The sequence below is a fragment of the Lytechinus pictus genome, chromosome 10, assembly GCF_037042905.1.
Source record: "Lytechinus pictus isolate F3 Inbred chromosome 10, Lp3.0, whole genome shotgun sequence".
Taxonomy (NCBI): Eukaryota; Metazoa; Echinodermata; class Echinoidea; order Temnopleuroida; family Toxopneustidae; genus Lytechinus; species Lytechinus pictus.
The window spans coordinates 13,866,409-13,884,045 of NC_087254.1; the positions used below are offsets into that span (position 1 = coordinate 13,866,409).

At 37.3% G+C, this 17,637-nt stretch overlaps 1 protein-coding gene across 1 annotated transcript in view; it reads left to right on the top strand.

Annotated features, from left to right (window-relative positions):
- The window catches only part of LOC129270213 (uncharacterized), a 46,850-nt gene extending 29,753 nt beyond the window's left edge, over window positions 1–17,097 (top strand). The window contains exons 16-27 of the mRNA XM_064105369.1: window positions 1,465–1,697; window positions 2,912–3,062; window positions 4,110–4,226; window positions 4,592–4,708; window positions 5,857–5,952; window positions 6,742–6,846; window positions 8,720–8,848; window positions 12,136–12,477; window positions 12,734–12,899; window positions 13,546–13,817; window positions 15,079–15,218; window positions 15,964–17,097. Coding sequence (XP_063961439.1) covers window positions 1,465–1,697; window positions 2,912–3,062; window positions 4,110–4,226; window positions 4,592–4,708; window positions 5,857–5,952; window positions 6,742–6,846; window positions 8,720–8,848; window positions 12,136–12,477; window positions 12,734–12,899; window positions 13,546–13,817; window positions 15,079–15,218; window positions 15,964–16,125 — 2,030 coding nt within the window. The 3' untranslated portion in view covers window positions 16,126–17,097. The remainder of the gene's footprint in view (window positions 1–1,464; window positions 1,698–2,911; window positions 3,063–4,109; window positions 4,227–4,591; window positions 4,709–5,856; window positions 5,953–6,741; window positions 6,847–8,719; window positions 8,849–12,135; window positions 12,478–12,733; window positions 12,900–13,545; window positions 13,818–15,078; window positions 15,219–15,963) is intronic.
- Window positions 17,098–17,637: the final 540 nt, after the last annotated feature.

Consider the following 17,637-nt stretch of genomic DNA (forward strand, 5'->3'; position numbering starts at 1 on the left):
ACATCAAAGATCACAAAGATGTATGTGTATGGTTATTGTATCCCCGAACATAGTTCAGAGGATATACTATGGATTTAGCCTCTTCGCGCCGCTGCCGCAGAGATTTCCTTGTGAGCGCTCTACCAGCTGCATTTCTTCTTCAATCATCTTCGAATGTGGCATGAAGGTCCATTATGGTAAAGCAAAGCCGCCTATTGATTTTAGTATGGGTGGAGACATCGTTGCCATGTTAACACAAGTTCTTGTGGAAATAGCAGAGATGTCCTTGTGAGCGCTCTACCAGCTGCATTTCTTCTCTGATCATCTTCAAATGTGGCATTGAGGTCCATTGTGGTTAAGCAAAGCCGCCTATTGATTTTGATGTGGGCAGAGACATCGTTGCTATGGTAACAAGAGTTTTTGTGGAATAGCAGAGATGTCCTTGTGAGCGCTCTACTAGCTGCATTTCTTCTCTGATCATCTTCAAATGTGGCATGAAGGTCCATTATGGTAAAGCAAAGCTGCCTATTGATTTTGGTGTGGGCGGAGACATTGTTGCCATGGTAACAAGAGTTTTTGTGGAATAGCAGAGATGTCCTTGTGAGCGCTCTACTAGCTGCATTTCTTCTCCGATCATCTTCAAATGTGGCATTAAGGTCCTTTATTGTTAAGCAAAGCCGCCTAAACATTTTGGAGTGGGTGGAGACATGGTTGCCATGGTAACCATATTTATGTGGAAATTTGGTAAAACCTGTAACTTCTGCTTTTTTTCCAGTTTGTCATAACAGTTGGCACTCAGAAGCAATATTAGAAGGTGAAGCGAAGATGCCTATCATTTTTGGTGGGGGGTCTTAGGGTTAGGTTTACAAAATATATCCAGATTACTCTATAATTGTATTCCCCAACAGGTGATACTGGACAATACTTTAGGTTCTGCAGAGTCACGCTGCTGCTTCATATTATTGTCATCAAATTTGGTACCCACAGGCAAAATGAGGGGAGGGTCATTGTCGCCATGATAATTGTATTTATTTGTCAAATTTCTGAGTGAGCTATATATATCGCAATGACGGATGACGCGGTGGGTTTGGGGGATACATGTGCTCGGCCGCGCGACCCGCCGAGCATCTCTAGTTCAGTAAGTTGGTGTTATGTGAACCAGGTGCCGTTTGATATGCCATAATTTACTTTTCTGTTCTTTCATAACTTATCATGACTGATATTTTCCCTCCTTGAAATTAATCACTTGAATTTTATACATGTGAAAAGATATGCACTCTCCTGAACATGGGGACTTCTCCTGAAGTTGTCAAGAACACACTTCAGTCAAAACGTCAAATTTTGGTGGTCCTTTTTAAGACTACACACACGTCCACAAAAGATCACACTGTGTGCCCTGAAATCTCTGTACCGGGTCATTCATCGCCATGGAAACTTTAAGATTTGACATTAAAAAAAGCATGTTTTTGTCACTTGCAAATCCAGATCCGACGACAGAACTAAAAATTGGCATTGGGGGCAGGTTTATCATATTGCCGACATGGTTTAATGAATACTTCGAATCGACCAAACCTTTCCAGATCACTTGGAGATTTTTAGGAGCAAGTCCTAATATGAATCTACTTATCAAGGTTCGGGGTCTCGTTCTTGAGCCTGAGGATACAATGACATTAGGTTCAGGAACTGATTTACAGAACCATGAAAGCATCATTTTTAAGGTATGATGTTATTTCAAAGGATTTGTTCAATTTAGCAAAAAAGTAATCACAAAAGTAGGACCACTAAAGTCAAACATCTTTTATTTACTGTTTGTTTCATTTTATGAAATATCAAATAAATCATTTAAATTGAAATATTAGATTTTTTGGTGTGAGTTCATAATAAAATTCTTCATTTTATCATTATACATGTAAATAGAACAATCGCTTAGATGTGATTGCATATTAGATCACAATTTATGATTGTTTAAAGACAAAAAATATAGCAAATACAAAATTTAGTGGGATTGAATTCTGTTTTAAGTTTGTAAACATCAAATAATTTATAATCTCATCAATATTATAGTGTATCTTGTATGCAGAATAAGTAATATATTCATGCTAATATTTATATAATATTGACTGGTCTTGAGGGGAACATCAAATATATTGCCAGCAAAAGAATCATATTGGCCCGAGTCTTTAGATGAGGGCAATATGGGTCTATTAAGGGCAATATATTTGATGTTCCCAGAAAGAAGGGCAGTCAATATTTTTATTATCATCCAAATCAGATATCTAGAGCAAAAATTATGATAACAGTGATATCTTTTAAGAATAGAGTTCTGTTGTGTCATGATAATATCAGTGTCTAGGCTCTGCACTTTACCATTATGACGTACTTGCAAGCGCTCAGATACAGCGTTGTCTTTATTATGACGTAGATCGTTGGTGCGCGGAACATTATGAAGCGTATCACTTCATTCGCATCCTCAAAGACCCGGATGTGAGACCAGGGAAAATACAAAGGTATATTTTGCGTCGTCTCTGCATGCAAAGTCAATACGCGCATTGAGACCGAGGAAAATACAAACAATATACCTATCCCTTCCTGATAATAATAAAATACAGGGAAATACGGTTTTGTAAATGACCAGCTTAGATGTCTGATACGGGTGATAAAAGGATATAAAACCTACCTTTGCTTACTTTAAATTTGGCATTACTTTCAATCATAATTTGATGAAATAACCATAGAAAGAAATAAGTGCAATGTATCAACATCATATTTTATGGACATATTCAATGTACATGTTATTAACATGGATACACATGGAATGATTACTCTTTTCCTAATCTTTTAAAAAAAATTCAGTTTGATTACAATTTGCACTGATATCTTATTGAAAAACAAATGTTGATTCCTACTATTTATATGAACATTCCATTTTCAGCTTGAATCAACGTATTTTAATGCCTCAAGAGAATCCTTACCGGATATTGTACTCCGACTTCAATCTCTTTGGCTTCGATATGAGAGGTTCTCTGGAGGCTGTTCAGTAGACAGCTTTTTCTTTGAGGTCCTCGGTGTCAGCGCTGATTCATGTAAATCACTATTTGTCTGTAATTCTTTTGTAGATGTAATAACTTTTTCTTTTTCATTTACCAGAATAGTACAGAAATATTGAAGGAATTGATTACTCCATTATCGGTGTGATATGTGTTTCTGCAGTCAGCCCCCCCCTTATATACATTGAAAGTAATAAAAATTATATGAATAAAAAAATAGGTAGATAGATAAAATGAAATGAAATGACTGCTTACAACTCAAGTGGTTATTGTAGATCTACATTATACTTCATAGAAATAAATATTGATTGGGATACACAGTGACAAACTCACGTACATGTATCTTGCCAATCGAATTCTGGTCTTAGTTACAGCAATGTACAAATTACCCAGCATGAAGTAATCATCACTAAATTTTTTAATTTCAGGTCTTATATTTTTTCAAAACTCCCAAACACCTTTGAAAATTATAATTAAATATCAAAGGTCATTGCCACTAGTGATTAATTAAAATAACCACTATTCATAAGGACCGTTAAGGGCACCGCAGACCTTACTATTTAGCTGCGAACTGATTTCAGAATAAAGCGTCTATCATTCATGCCGAATCTCCAGAATCGGATTATCTTACTTTGGAAAGTTCTAAATCATTATCTACAAATGTACACTGATGTTCAAATCTGTGACAATAGTACTCTTCTTATAGAAGAATAAAAGTAAATTAAATATCTAATGGCAATGACATCACATCCAGCAACCATACGATTTGCTACAATTGGAAACATATTTGGCCTTCAATCTAAATTGAAGCCTTGCTATCATCCAGAATTTCGGAATTGGTATTTTTAAAGTTAATTTGAACCTCGAGCATAAACATTCTCTTCATTCATATTTTCTCAAAATAAAGAAAATGCGATTTGTTTCAAAATCGGATCATAGACCAGTCGCAAGTTGTGCGATGGCCTTTAGTCATAACCTACATGTATTGTGACCTGAATATTAGCTAGTCATAAAATGGAAATGATGTCTCTCTTCATGCATTCTTGAGGACCATTATTCGTTCTAAACTTGATAAACTCACAGATATGTGCCAAGCTGATCAAATACCGTGTTCTGGAGTATTCGCAGGATGCTACAATGAGCAAGATACATGTGATGGGGTTTTCAATTGCTTCGATGGGCAGGACGAAGATGGCTGTGGTAAGTTTTGAATCATGACAATAATTCCCATTTTAGAGATGATGAGTTCTTTACTGTTTGAAATAAGTTTACTATTATTCATTATTCATTATATGCTTTCTTCCTTTTTCCTATAAGTCCATTTGCTGATAGCTCTGAAAGATATCGTTTCTCATGTTTCTAGAGTAGAAACTTGAGAGATAATTCAGTCTCTTTAAAGTTAAGGGCTACATGTTATCTGCATGCCTAAGCAAGCTTCTTGGTGATTGCAATATTTTGAACCCCTACATGATAATTTTTGTATTTTTTTTTACTCTTTCCTCCTGTTAAAATTTCTTACCTAATTAAATGTGTTTTATTCTATCTCTTCATTCCTATTCCTGAAGAGTGTCCAAGTATTTGGGAAGTAAGGTGCACCCTACCGACCTTAGGAAGTGTTTGCCTTCACCGTCTTGACTTTTGCGATGGACATCCTCAGTGCATTGATGATGAATTTGATTGCAGTAAGTGTTTCAAATCAGAGGCCCTTTCCTTTCCACAGCTGTGGAAAGAGCAGAACAGTAGAAGTAGATTTAGGATCCTCTAAATGAATAGGGAATATGTGATATACGATGGGAATCAGAGGATAACGAAGACTGAAAAAAGCATGCAAAAATGGCAATGTTAGAAATTTCATTGCCCAATAGGAAGACATAATACTGAGGCGTTCCATTATGCATGCGCGTAATGGGTGATTGGATATTTTTGTATTCTCCAATTTAATCATAATGATTATACTCTAGTTATTTGTAATGAGCTTAAGAATACTTTGTGGATTTATGATTAGTATGGAAACATTCCTCTCAGTGATTCCTTTTGATAATTCTTGCATCTTGCATCTGGATATGTGTGCCTACATGGCAGGGAAAATATCAACCAAGCTGTGCATTCCAAGCAAGATGTTCATGATGTTCTTCTAGTAGTTAAAATTTGCTATTGATGACAGATATTTGGCATATTGATTTTTGGTCATCTTTTAAGTCTTCTTTTTTTCAAAAACTGTCTCCCTCCTTTTCCCTTACTCTTTTTTGTTCTCTTACACTTTCTCTTTCTTTTACTCTTTCCACATTGTGCTGCACTCAACCCAGGTGAGGTAAATGGGTGCCCGGTAGGAAGAAATTCCTTGAATGCTTGAGCGCCTATATGGCGGCTCGGCTACAGCCGGGGTGATTATATTATGATACCAAATGTAAATTGCAGTAGAGTATGTTAGTATGGTAGCTGCGCTGTATAAATGGTACATATCGTTATATTTGACAATTAAGCAATATAATGTAAGCGATGGACCATGGTTATTTCGTTCAATTTATATTCTAATTTACTAATTTTTAAACTAAGTTGAGACTTGTTTTTATTTGTTATGTATTTAATGATGTACTTTACGATGAATATTGATGTACCTTGATGTATCTTGTTATACACGATGAATATTGTACATATATTTTGTTTTATTGAAGCAATAAAGATTCAAGAAAGAAAAAAAATTATATTCTAATTCAGAAATATGATTCTCAACAACATTCCTAAGAGACAATCGTTTGAATTCTCAAATTGCCCGATGTTTTTAAAACAGAATATGAAAATCAGCAATTTTATGTTTTATCTCATATAGCTTTTGAATGTGACAACGGGAGGATTATTGCAGAGAGGTTTGTGTGCGATGGATTCAATGACTGTGGAGACAGCACGGATGAACATCAGAATTGTGGTATCAATCAGTTTGATTATTCATTCAGGGTTTTGAGCATATGAACGGCAATCAGAGAAAAAACTTTTCTATTATATATGCCTACATGACTTTTTACCTTTTTTATAATGTGATATAATATACATGTAATATAAAATATAAAATAAATATTATTTAACTGAAAATAAAGTCAATTAAAGGAAAATATTGTTCAGCTCCATCTATTACCGAGAAATAGAATGCTGTATTATAACCCAATTTACTTTTGGTTTCAAGATATTGAAATTTAAGGTTTTTTTGTTTTTTGTTTTTGTTTTAATCAAAAGATACTGTCTTTGTTGTTGGCTCCCTGTTTCCAATTTGCAAGTGACTGCCATAAATCTATATTGTCTAATTACTTAATACCCAATTTGAGGACTGACAATGTGTACTTGTTTTAATGAACAGCTTGGGTATGTGGCTGTATTTTTCTAAAAGAGAAGAGATTAAATCTTTATCATTGTTTCCCAGCATTTATTTGAATCAGACATACATAAGAATAGGAATACAGGTATAAACTTATGTCAGTAAAAGACACTGTTGTTACTTTATAGTTGGTGGAACTCTTATTAGATGTATTATTATTCAACAAAATCATTATGACTACCAAAATTATAGTAGACATTGGTCTTTTTTACCATTAGCATCATTATAGTAATTATCAAACTCATCATTTTTTTTCAATTGACCAAAACAAATACAGTACAATCATCATTGTCATTTATTTTGATGGGGTTATAATGTTATCGTGATCAATTGTTACTCTTACAGCCTGTGCTTCCCATCAGTTTGACTGTGGAGAGAGATGTATCCTAAAGAATGATGTATGCAATGGCTATGTGGATTGTGCCAATGGCAAAGATGAAGAGGACTGCTGTAAGTAATACAAAGACAGTATTTCTAGTTTGGTGGTAACACAATAGCTACCTACATGTATATTGACATTATTTGTGAAAGTGTTTCATAAAATGTTTTTAGAAAATGACTATAAAGAGATGGTAAATGATTGAAGTATGGAAAGACATCGTCCTTTTTTTAAAGAAAATGGGATGGTATTGTAATTTCATACAGGCAGGCTAACATAGTGGTGGCATCTTTTTATTTTCAATAGATGACAGAGCCCGCTAACTTCTGTCTGAATGTAATTCCTTGGGCTGATCTGTGTTAAGGGTGACCAGTTACTCCATGCTGTTTGATGAGGGTTTCTGTTTCTGCTGATTTTTCGCGTTTGAGGGAATAATTTGGCTCCTACTAGCCGTATTCTAGTTGATACATTCTGCTAGCGTCGATGATTACAGGCAATAGAAGCCAGGCGACCTCTCTCCCTCTCTCCCTCTTCAGGTTTGGTGGGAGGTCTGTGCAAATGGTAACATGGGAAAAGGCAGGGTTGGCGTTGGGAACTGGACCCTGTGGAGGAGAATGGGAAGCGGAAACTGCGGTGGTGTATCTTGAAAGGGGTGTGGCAGGGGCGTCGGTTGAGGCGTCCACGAGCATCTGTTCTCCAGTGCGATCCGATCGGGCTCGTCTAGGTTGGCATTCGAAAGCGTTGAGGCGATCACGTTCCGGCATCTTCACGAATCGGATGATGATGGGATCAGGCGTAGCAACGTTGCGATTTCCATTGTGATGTTTTGAAGATGGTATCCTATGTGCGTTTGCAATGGGAATCTGGGCAGCTTCTTCCCGGGTTATCCTTAGAAAATGACATATGTCTTGACCAACAGCAAATATATTTTCAGGTTTCTTTTCTGGCACACCGTAGCACAATAAATGCTGCTTTCTGTCATGTATCTCCAGTAAATTGAGGTTAGTTTCCAAATTTTCCATGATTTTGTCTATCTCACTTTTGAGTACTGGGAGGTTATCCTTTTCAATGTTAGTTATTTTGTCATGAGCAAATGAAACACTTTGAGTTTGGAGACTGTCCTTGGTAGATGAGAGGTCTCATTTGATGGCATTTAGTTTGTCGATTGCATTATCTAATTTAGAGTTGACTTTTGTTGACTTCCATCGTCAATCCGGTGAACATGGATTTAACTCTCCAATAGCTTCGATGAATGACAAATCAGTCAGCATTCGGCGGGTCATGAATCACGTGATTGTAATCTTGTGGGTCTGGCGTCATTTATGGGAGCTTTCTCTTGACCAATTTGGTGGGAGTATATTCCATTTTGTTCGAAAGTGCAGAGTTTTTCACTGATTTCTTTGGATCTGGTAGTTTACATTAGTTGTAATTATTTTTCCTTGGCTCATGTCTAAAAATTCCTTGTAGCTTGATAAGTATATTCCTCACATAACTGTAAAGTTGGAGAGGTTGCTGAAACATGTCCATCTCCTACGAAGTCATAGCCTTGAAAAACCCATGCTCAAAGGTCAATAGTTTTAGGTGATCATCTCCGGAAAAGAGCCCCAAGATAATTGAAATATAATATTAAATGTGAGTAGATTAATATAGAAGTGTTCTTTTTAGATGTGTACCCACTTTAAGTTTGACTATGTCTTAGATTACTTTCATTTGACCATGACTTCATCTATTATCATAATATTATTATCTTTTTATGTTAGAGTGATATACAATGTACATGTATAAAAAACATCAAAAGAGCATTTCTCTTTTTCCCCACTCTTTTACTATCTCAGTCATTTGTTCAATCATATGCTTTTCTATTTACTCGCTCTCTATTTGACTCTTCTCCATTTATCTTCACATTTCTAATCCTCTCTCCTTGCCTTCATCTTCCCAATGCAGTTTGTTCTAGTTTTGAGTTTGAATGTGGGAACCATGGGAACAGATCTTGTGTGCCTTTCTGGAAATTATGTGATGGGAAATATGACTGTGAAGACGACATCTCGGATGAACAACGAGAAAATTGCAGATGTAAGCCTTATAACTATTTTTCATATCAGAAATTTTGAGAGGTTTTGAGAGGTAAGTTCACTTATTTCAGCAGATGTGTAGTAGTTAACTTGTAGAATGAGCCTGCAACTATGAATGTTTTTAACAGAAATATGGCGCAATATAAATGCTGTGGATCATCGTCATCTTCAGGGGAAAAAAAGATGTGTAGGTTTCTATTCCATTTCTTTGAATTGATATTAACATTTACATTGTAAAGCAAACATTTTCTTTTAATTCTCTCAATGGAATGTCATTAAATTTTGATATGATTTTATAGTGTAGCTGTATGTGTACATCAATCCTTCAAAGTCAAGAGGTTTCAATCAGCCAATATCTTCACATCATTTGAATACATGGATGTACTCGTTACTGCTCATGGACATGTTCCGGTTCGACTTCTGGTCGTGTATCGCCCACAACGAACCGCTTCTGGACAGTCTACTGATCAGCTTTTTCTTCAAGAATTTTCTACACTTATGGAGCAGCTTGTATCTTCAACACATCAGTTGCTGATTGTTGGTGATTTTAATTATCACGTGGACATTGCTACGGACTCAAACTCTGTCAACTTCCTGAATGATATTGCAGCTCTTAACCTTCAGCAACACGTCCATTTCCCAACACATAAAAATGGACACACATTAGATCTGGTCCTTACACGAGCAAATGAGGCCCTCATTAGTAATGTATCAAAAGAAGGTTATCTACCATCCGATCATGTAGCCGTCACTTGCTCTTTGAACATTCGTAAACCAAAGCCCCAAAAGGTACAGATCAGAACTCGCAAAATCCAAAATATTGATCTTGAGGCATTTCGTCAAGACATTCTTGTGTCTGAGCTATACTCTACCCCCTCGGACACCATAGATGGAAAGGTTGACCGGTTTGAGTCTACGCTTTCTACTCTCCTAGATAAGCATGCCCCGGTGGTTACACGCGTCATTACAAGCCGACCTGAATCTCCTTGGTATGGTGATGACCTGCGAGAGCTTAAGCGTGAACTAAGGGTATTAGAACGTAAAGCATTCCCACGTGGTTTGGAGATCGATCGGGAGCGTTTCCGAAAAGCAGCCCATCACTACAGTAACAAGCTGATATCTGCAAAGAGTTTGTATCATCGAAACCAGCTCAGAGACTGCACTCCGCGTGAACTATTCAAGAAGATTGAACGGTTAACGCAGCCTACCACTTCTTCAGTCATTCCCAGTATAAATAACTGTGACTCAGTAGCTGAATGTTTTGTTAATTTCTTCAAAGAGAAAGTGACAAGCATAACCGATCAGCTAAAGGTTGCATCTTCGGCTACATCTTCGCCGAGTGGCATCTGTTTTGGTGAGGGGCTTTCCAACTGCAAGTCATCATTTACACACTTCAAAACAGTGTCAGATGAAGAAGTACGTAGGGTAATCATGCAGTCCTCTACATCAACTTGTGATCTCGACCCCATCCCGACATCATTTCTTAAGCAATTGCTACCTGAGCTTGTGCCTATTATGACAGAAATCATAAATGAATCATTTGTATCTGGTTGCTTCCCTAGTAAATTTAAGTGTGCTAACATCATTCCCAAATTAAAAGGAAATTCTTTGAACAAGGAAGAGCTTAAACATTATCGCCCCATTTCAAATCTAAGATTCTTTGCCAAGATCTTGGAAAGATTAGCTGCTTCTCAATTACAAGCTTATCTTAACGAATATAATTTACATGCCAAATTTCAGTCAGGTTATCGCCAATACTATGGTGTAGAAACAGCTCTTCTTAGGGTAACAAACGATATTTTGATATCATTAGACAAAGGTGAAGAAGTAATTCTTATATTACTAGACTTTTCGTCAGCTTTTGATACCATTAAACACGACATTCTACTGAAACGTTTAGAGTACAGATTTGGGATACGTGATCTGGCTCTGCAATGGTTTCATTCATATCTTTTAGGTCGAAGCCATCGTGTCGTCATTGGAAGTGAGAAATCAACTTTCCACTCTTTAACTCAAGGTGTTCCTCAGGGATCTGTACTGGGGCCGATCTTATTTACACTGTGCACTTCCCCACTTGAGGCAATAATTGATAAGTTCAATATACAAAAAATGTTTTATGCGGATGATACACAACTGTATGTTACCCTTAATAAGTGTAAGGATTCTGACCCCACTGCTGAAATTACACAATGTATTCAAGAGATCAAAGAATGGTCACAGATGAATAGCCTCAAACTAAACGGTGAAAAAACAGAGTTTTTACACATTTCCTCACGTTTTCGAGAAACAGAATCAATCCAGATATTAGAACTTGGTGGAATGGACATACGCGCAAGTACTTCTTGTAGAAATCTAGGAGTTATATTTGATGATAAATTGACATTCGATGAATTTATATCCCAAAAATGTCGCTCTGCATCATATGCCTTATACAAAATTGGTAAACTTCGTGAATTCTTGGACAAACCCACCACTGAAAAATTGGTACATGCTTTTATTTTATGTCACATTGATTTCTGCAATAGTCTCCTTTCAGGATTACCTCTTAAACAAATTAAAAAACTGCAAACCATTCAAAATTCAGCTGCGAGATTAGTAACACGAACCCGCAAGTATGAAGCAATTACTCCAGTTCTCAGAGAATTACATTGGCTCCCTGTCCGTTCCCGCATTGTATTCAAGCTTTTAGTTTTTGCACACAACTGTTTTTATAAAATTGCCCCATCCTATTTACTCGATTTAGTATCCTATTACCAGCCATCCCGAAATCTTAGATCAAGCTCAAAAGCATTATTCATTGTTCCCTCTGTCTCTACAAAGTCATATGGTGAGCGTGCTTTTACTCATGTCTCTGCTGTCCTCTGGAATGCTTTACCTAATTCAATGAGATATCAGAGTGATTTATGCAGGTTCAGAAAATCCCTTAAAACATATCTATTCAATGCATAAAATACCAACTTTGAACTAATGGTCCAATATCAATATCTTGATTACTTTATTCTTACCTTACACTATTCCTTCTTTAAGCGCATAGGGACATGCTATGCTATGTGTGATGCGCTATACAAGAATTGAGCATTATTATTATTATTATTATAGTACCGGCCTATACAGTTTCTGCTAAACACATTCATTGTGAAGCATTCTTTCAGTGGAATGCCATTAAATGTTATAATTATTTTATAGTAAGTTTGTGTTTAATGCATTCATTATGAAATATTCCATGATTGTATACTTTCAAATAATGTGTGATATTTAATATCCTTAACTTTTACCTCATTTTTATAGACTGTCCTGGAAATTATTTCCAGTGCCTGGATTTTTCGGGTTGTCTGTCAGTTGACCTGATCGACGATGGTTATCCTAATTGCATTGATGGTAGCGATGAGTCAGAATTTGGTAACTCTACTCTGAATGGGACAATCACTAATCAAACAGAATCAGTACCCACTTTGAGACCAGAACCGAAGCATACAACAGCATCCATAGTGGAGCCAACATGGGAACCTGAACCAGAACCAACATGGGGGCCTGGGCCAGAAGGTACGCAGAGACCAGAACCTGAACCAACATGGGGGCCGGAACCCGAACCCGAACCAGTATCCGAGCCCACTTGGGCACCTGAACAAGGTATATGCATGGTTTTAAACCTCACCTACGAAGATACTAGAAATCACTTTCACCCTAAAAAGACTGGGGGGGCTGAATCCCCCTCGATATTTTTCACGATAAATCTGCCGTGCAAAATTTTTTGATTGCATCGCTCACAGATTTCTTACTTTCAAGACTCGCGCAACTCTTGGGACCAAACCAAGAGTCTGTGTAGTAAAAATTAGCATTTTAGGGGAATTATTAAGCAATTTTGTTTTTTCCTTGATATTTGAAGATTGTGGTCGTCGGCCGGCTGTCGAATTGCATCGGATAACACATGGACAGGACGTAACCAGTCTAGGCGCATGGCCGTGGCAGATTTCTCTCTACTGGAATGATATATTTCTTGGTGCTGGCAGCATCATTAGTCCAGACTGGATAGTAACTGCTGCTCACTGTGTGTAAGTCTGGGGTTATTTACCCCTCAATATTACAAATACGGATGGGTGTTTCATAAAGCTGTTCGTAAGTTAAGAGCGAATTTGAGTACGACTGGTGATCATTTCTTGTGATATATGATATACACCAAAATGTTCATTGGCAATGGTGTAGCATGTAAGAAAGGTTCACCAGTCGTTTTTTAAGTCACTCTCATTCAACAAACAACTTTATGAAACATCCCCCTGATTCTTCCATTGGTCATTCAAATTTATCACAGATACAATATCAAAGATAGTGGATCAAATTTGGGGGGACGCATCAAACGCCTTAACAGAGAATTTTAAATCCAATAGCTATCGGTGTAAACATTTTAACATAGAAGTTCATTGTACGTTAAGAATGATTCAATCAATACGAGTCGTGTTTGTCATGGTGGTCTCCCTTTTCATTCGCCAGTTTACTGAACAGTACCAGAATATCTACTTAAATAGAATCATTTAGTGTACCATTCATCATACGAAAAGTCAGCCCAATTTACACTTATAACAGATAGACTGTTAGAAGTGGATAAATCCTTCAGCCATGTCAATAAACCTTTTTCTGTGAAATTATCCCGTTGATCAAATCGATGGGGTTTATTTCGTCTTTTGCTTCTTCATTTTCCAGTGATTTACCACCTGGTAACTTCACAATCCAAGCAGGATCCCTGTCCCCCCTACTGAACTCTGGTGGCGCCATCCACGAGGTTGGGCAATTCTTCCAACACCCGCTCTACAGCCGCGAAGGATTGATCAATGACATTGCAGTCATCAAGTTAAAGCAACCGCTTACTTTTACCGATGAGATTGGACCGGTGTGCCTCCCGTCTCCTGATGATGTTTTAGAAGTGGGTTCTTATGTCACCTTCACTGGATGGGGTAGCTACACCAGACGATACAGTGAGTACAACCTTTCACTTTCAAAGTTTTCACATTTGAAAACATCATTACTAAGTTTTTAGCCGTAACTTGGTATGTTTGTTCACTGAAAAGGTTCATCTCATCGGTGTGTAGACATGAACAAAATTTCTTTATTCCACAGTCATGAAAAATTGCCCGTCTTTGCAAGCTTTCACTTGCTTATGCTGCATGCTTCTTAAAACCTTTGTCGTCGCTGGCGCTGTTGCTGATGCAGCATGATGGGGAATAGGACCGTAAATTTTTTTTGTGATTGTGTGATAAGAAAAAATGTTCTCATTTTGTATTGTAACAAATTATGATCCATTATACAGACTCCCTCTGTCTTCATACCAGACTGAAATACATGTGCAAGTTTATATGAAAGTATTGGAACGTACAAAGCTCTTGAACTGTCAAGTCTCAAACTTGCTGAATAAAGTAGACAAAAAATGAAAGACAATAAGCATAGGATGAAGAGAAATGTTGGTTGTTTATATGATATTGGATGCACTTGAGTGGTGTATCAGATATATTTTTACTGGTGATTCTCATTGGCCCAGGGAGATGGAATTCTTCCCTCTATTCCCCCCACCTGACACAGGCACACACACCCACACAACCACCACCACATACATACACTTTATGTATGGCTTATACAGAGTGCCAATGCGTTCAAAAGTATGTAGATGCATTTGGAAACGTATCTAAGCAGCAGGTAAATAAAAGCTCGTTGTGAAGAGACTTTCAACACAAGCATAATTTCTCTGCTGCGAGTCGTTTTTTTCTTTCCTCAGAAATTTAAAGACTTGTCATGTCATTAATCATTTTTCATGTACAGAGACAAATAGATATTAGTCCCATGATTGACGCGCAAGATAGGCCTGACCCAACTTACCTCTTGAATACATGAAGATATTTTGTGGAAACGTGTACGTGTACGAATCTCACAGCGGCCTTGCGTCCTTTGGCAAGGTGTCAACCCACACTCTACCCCCAGGTGTTAAAAAGGTACCTGGTGGGATGTGAAAGCCTATGTAGTATTAGAGCTCTTGTTGGAATGCTCCCCAGGGAGTGGAGAAAGGGTATACATTGTGTGCCGGCATGTCAGGATCCGATGATAGGGGTAATGCTCATCGCAATGTAAAGCACTTAGAAACAGAATGTGATAAGCGCTATATAGATGTCACTATTATTTTATTTGATAATAGTCAACACAGTGAATACACTTATAGGCATAAACCTTTGATTTCTCATCTCATAGGCCCCCAACCTGACTATCTTCAGGTAGCTCGTATGCCTGTGATACCAAATGACATTTGTCAGAGAAACATTGATATTTTACGTGTCCTACCTTCAATGTTCTGTATGATGTACCCGGACGGATACAATGGCCTTTGTACGGTAAGATGGCGCTTTTTTTTTCATCACTTATCACTCACTGTTCCTCTTTAGACCATCAAGAAGATCGTACAGTACGCAATTAGCCTACTATCAAATTTTGGTCAATATTATTACAAACATAATATATTATTTGGTATGAAGATTTGAATTGCTATTCCACCCTATCAAGTAAAAAAGATATAATAGATGAATTTGTGTCTTTAGTTAAGCATACATGTAGTTTCAAGAAACTTAAAAAATCATGAACCGCGGCGGCAATAATCCCCTTCATCAAGTAGTGACGGTGTCCCCTTTCAAATTAAACTGGAACCGTTCCAGGGTTATGATTGGACTGATATTTTCCCCTTATGCTTCTGTTACATTTCCCTCGTGGTGCCCGAATGGCGAGTTGACATCAACCGATTTATTTATTTTTATTCAAACCCCCTACATGTTACTGGTAAAAATATGTTGAAACTGATGTTTTCCAACTCGCCATATGGCCACTGCAAGGGGAATGCGACTGCTCCATCATTAGTCATGACGTACATGGGACTCAAGATTTTTGAAAATATTTGTACAAGTTCAGTGGTTCTGATACAGGGGCATACTTGTAAAATGATTGTCAAGAGGGCAACTAATAAAAAAAGGGGCCATCAAAATTTTGTCAAGGGGCAACCCCCAAACCTTCGCCCACTGCCTCCAATTCAGATATGCCTAGTATTCTGCTGTTAATAACTAAACATTGAATGATTCAACCAAGCAGGGGGACAGCGGTGGACCTGTCGTTCAGCAGTTTGGTGGTAGATGGACTCTTGTTGGTGTTACCAGCTGGGGTGAGGTCTGCGGCGGAAGGTACAAGCCTGCTGGTCAGACCCGTGTCTCAAGTTTTATGGATTTCATTATCGATACAATCCGTGCCAACTAAAGTCAAGGGCTTGCATTTGCACGTAACAAGGAAATGACATCGGCAAGTAGCACAGAGATCGATTGTCTTGAGTGGATTTGTACATGTGGTGTTTAAATACCATATATTCCAAACTTTCTAACAATAGGGAGAGATATATAGATCTGTTTTATAACATTGTCAGTGTCCTATACTTCAACAATAATAAAAGCCGTGTGCATGTATGCTATTGAAAAATACTTTTTTTCCAAAAATTTCACTAATTGTCTACAATCTATCGCGTTTAAGCTTCTTCGTATCACATGTCTTATGGATGGATTATCTTCTTGATACATCACCCCTCCTTGTGCCTAGAAGCTGATTTTTCAGCAAGGGTATACGTAGTCAATAGACGTTGGCTGAGATCAGCAACAACTTGAAATGCAATTTTTACTTTTAAGTAGCCTTTGGCGTGTTTGGCCGATGCATCGAAACAAATTACAATGTAGTCATGGTACTGCCTGCAAACCTACAAGTAACAAATATTTGAAAATAACAGTGTTCGATCCTGTGATTTTCAGCATCTTAACTGTTGATGCATGGAGATTTGATAATTGGTTGACATAATTGGTTGCATATGGGTTGTTACAAAAATATTTAATTTATTTTTGTTGTTGTTATGATGATTATTTCAAATATTTTAGTATTGATCTTATAGATGAAGTGTCTGTTGAAATTAACATAGGGACTGTAGATATAGGTGTTTTTTACTGTGAAATCTGTCAAACAGAAGGGAGTTAGTGAACACTTGTTTAAACATCCAAAAACAGACTTTTGAAAGAAGATACAAAAAGCTTTACATTAAAAGCCTCTGATCATATAAATTTTATATTGAGAGACAAAACAACAAAACAACACTAGTTTACAACGACACTCTGAAAAACTATTCCTTTTTAAAGTCTTGTATGTATGATGACCGCTTAGTCCAATAAATAAATGAAATATAATTCAGTGAAAATATCTGTTGTGCTTTTTGTTTGTAAGTAAAATTGATTAATGTTCTGCAGCCCCTATTTAAAAGAACGTTAAACATTTTGAATTGGACGTTTCGGCATCACCACACTATCATTAGCCCCTTCTGCTTTTTTGTCCTTTTTAATTGTGATATTTTTAATCTTATCTCATGAGGGAAAGGCTTTTTTCTCGACCGTGATTTGATGCTTAAATTGTGAAGTGTTAGAGAACTGCCTTATTGTATCCCCCGAACAGAGTTCGGAGGATACTATGGATTTGGCCTCGTCGCGCCGCCGCAGAGATTTCCTTGTGAGCGCTCTATCAGCTGCATTTCTTTTCCGATCATCTTCCAATTTGGCATGAAGGTCCATTATGGTAAAGCAAAGTCGCCTATTGATTTTGGTGTGGACGGAGACATTGTTGCCATGGTAACAAGAGTTTTTTGTCGAGACTGAGGGATCCAAACGTCGTCCGTCCGTCACAAACCTTATGACACATAACTCCACAACCGTAAGTCACTTTTCAACCAAACTTGGATGG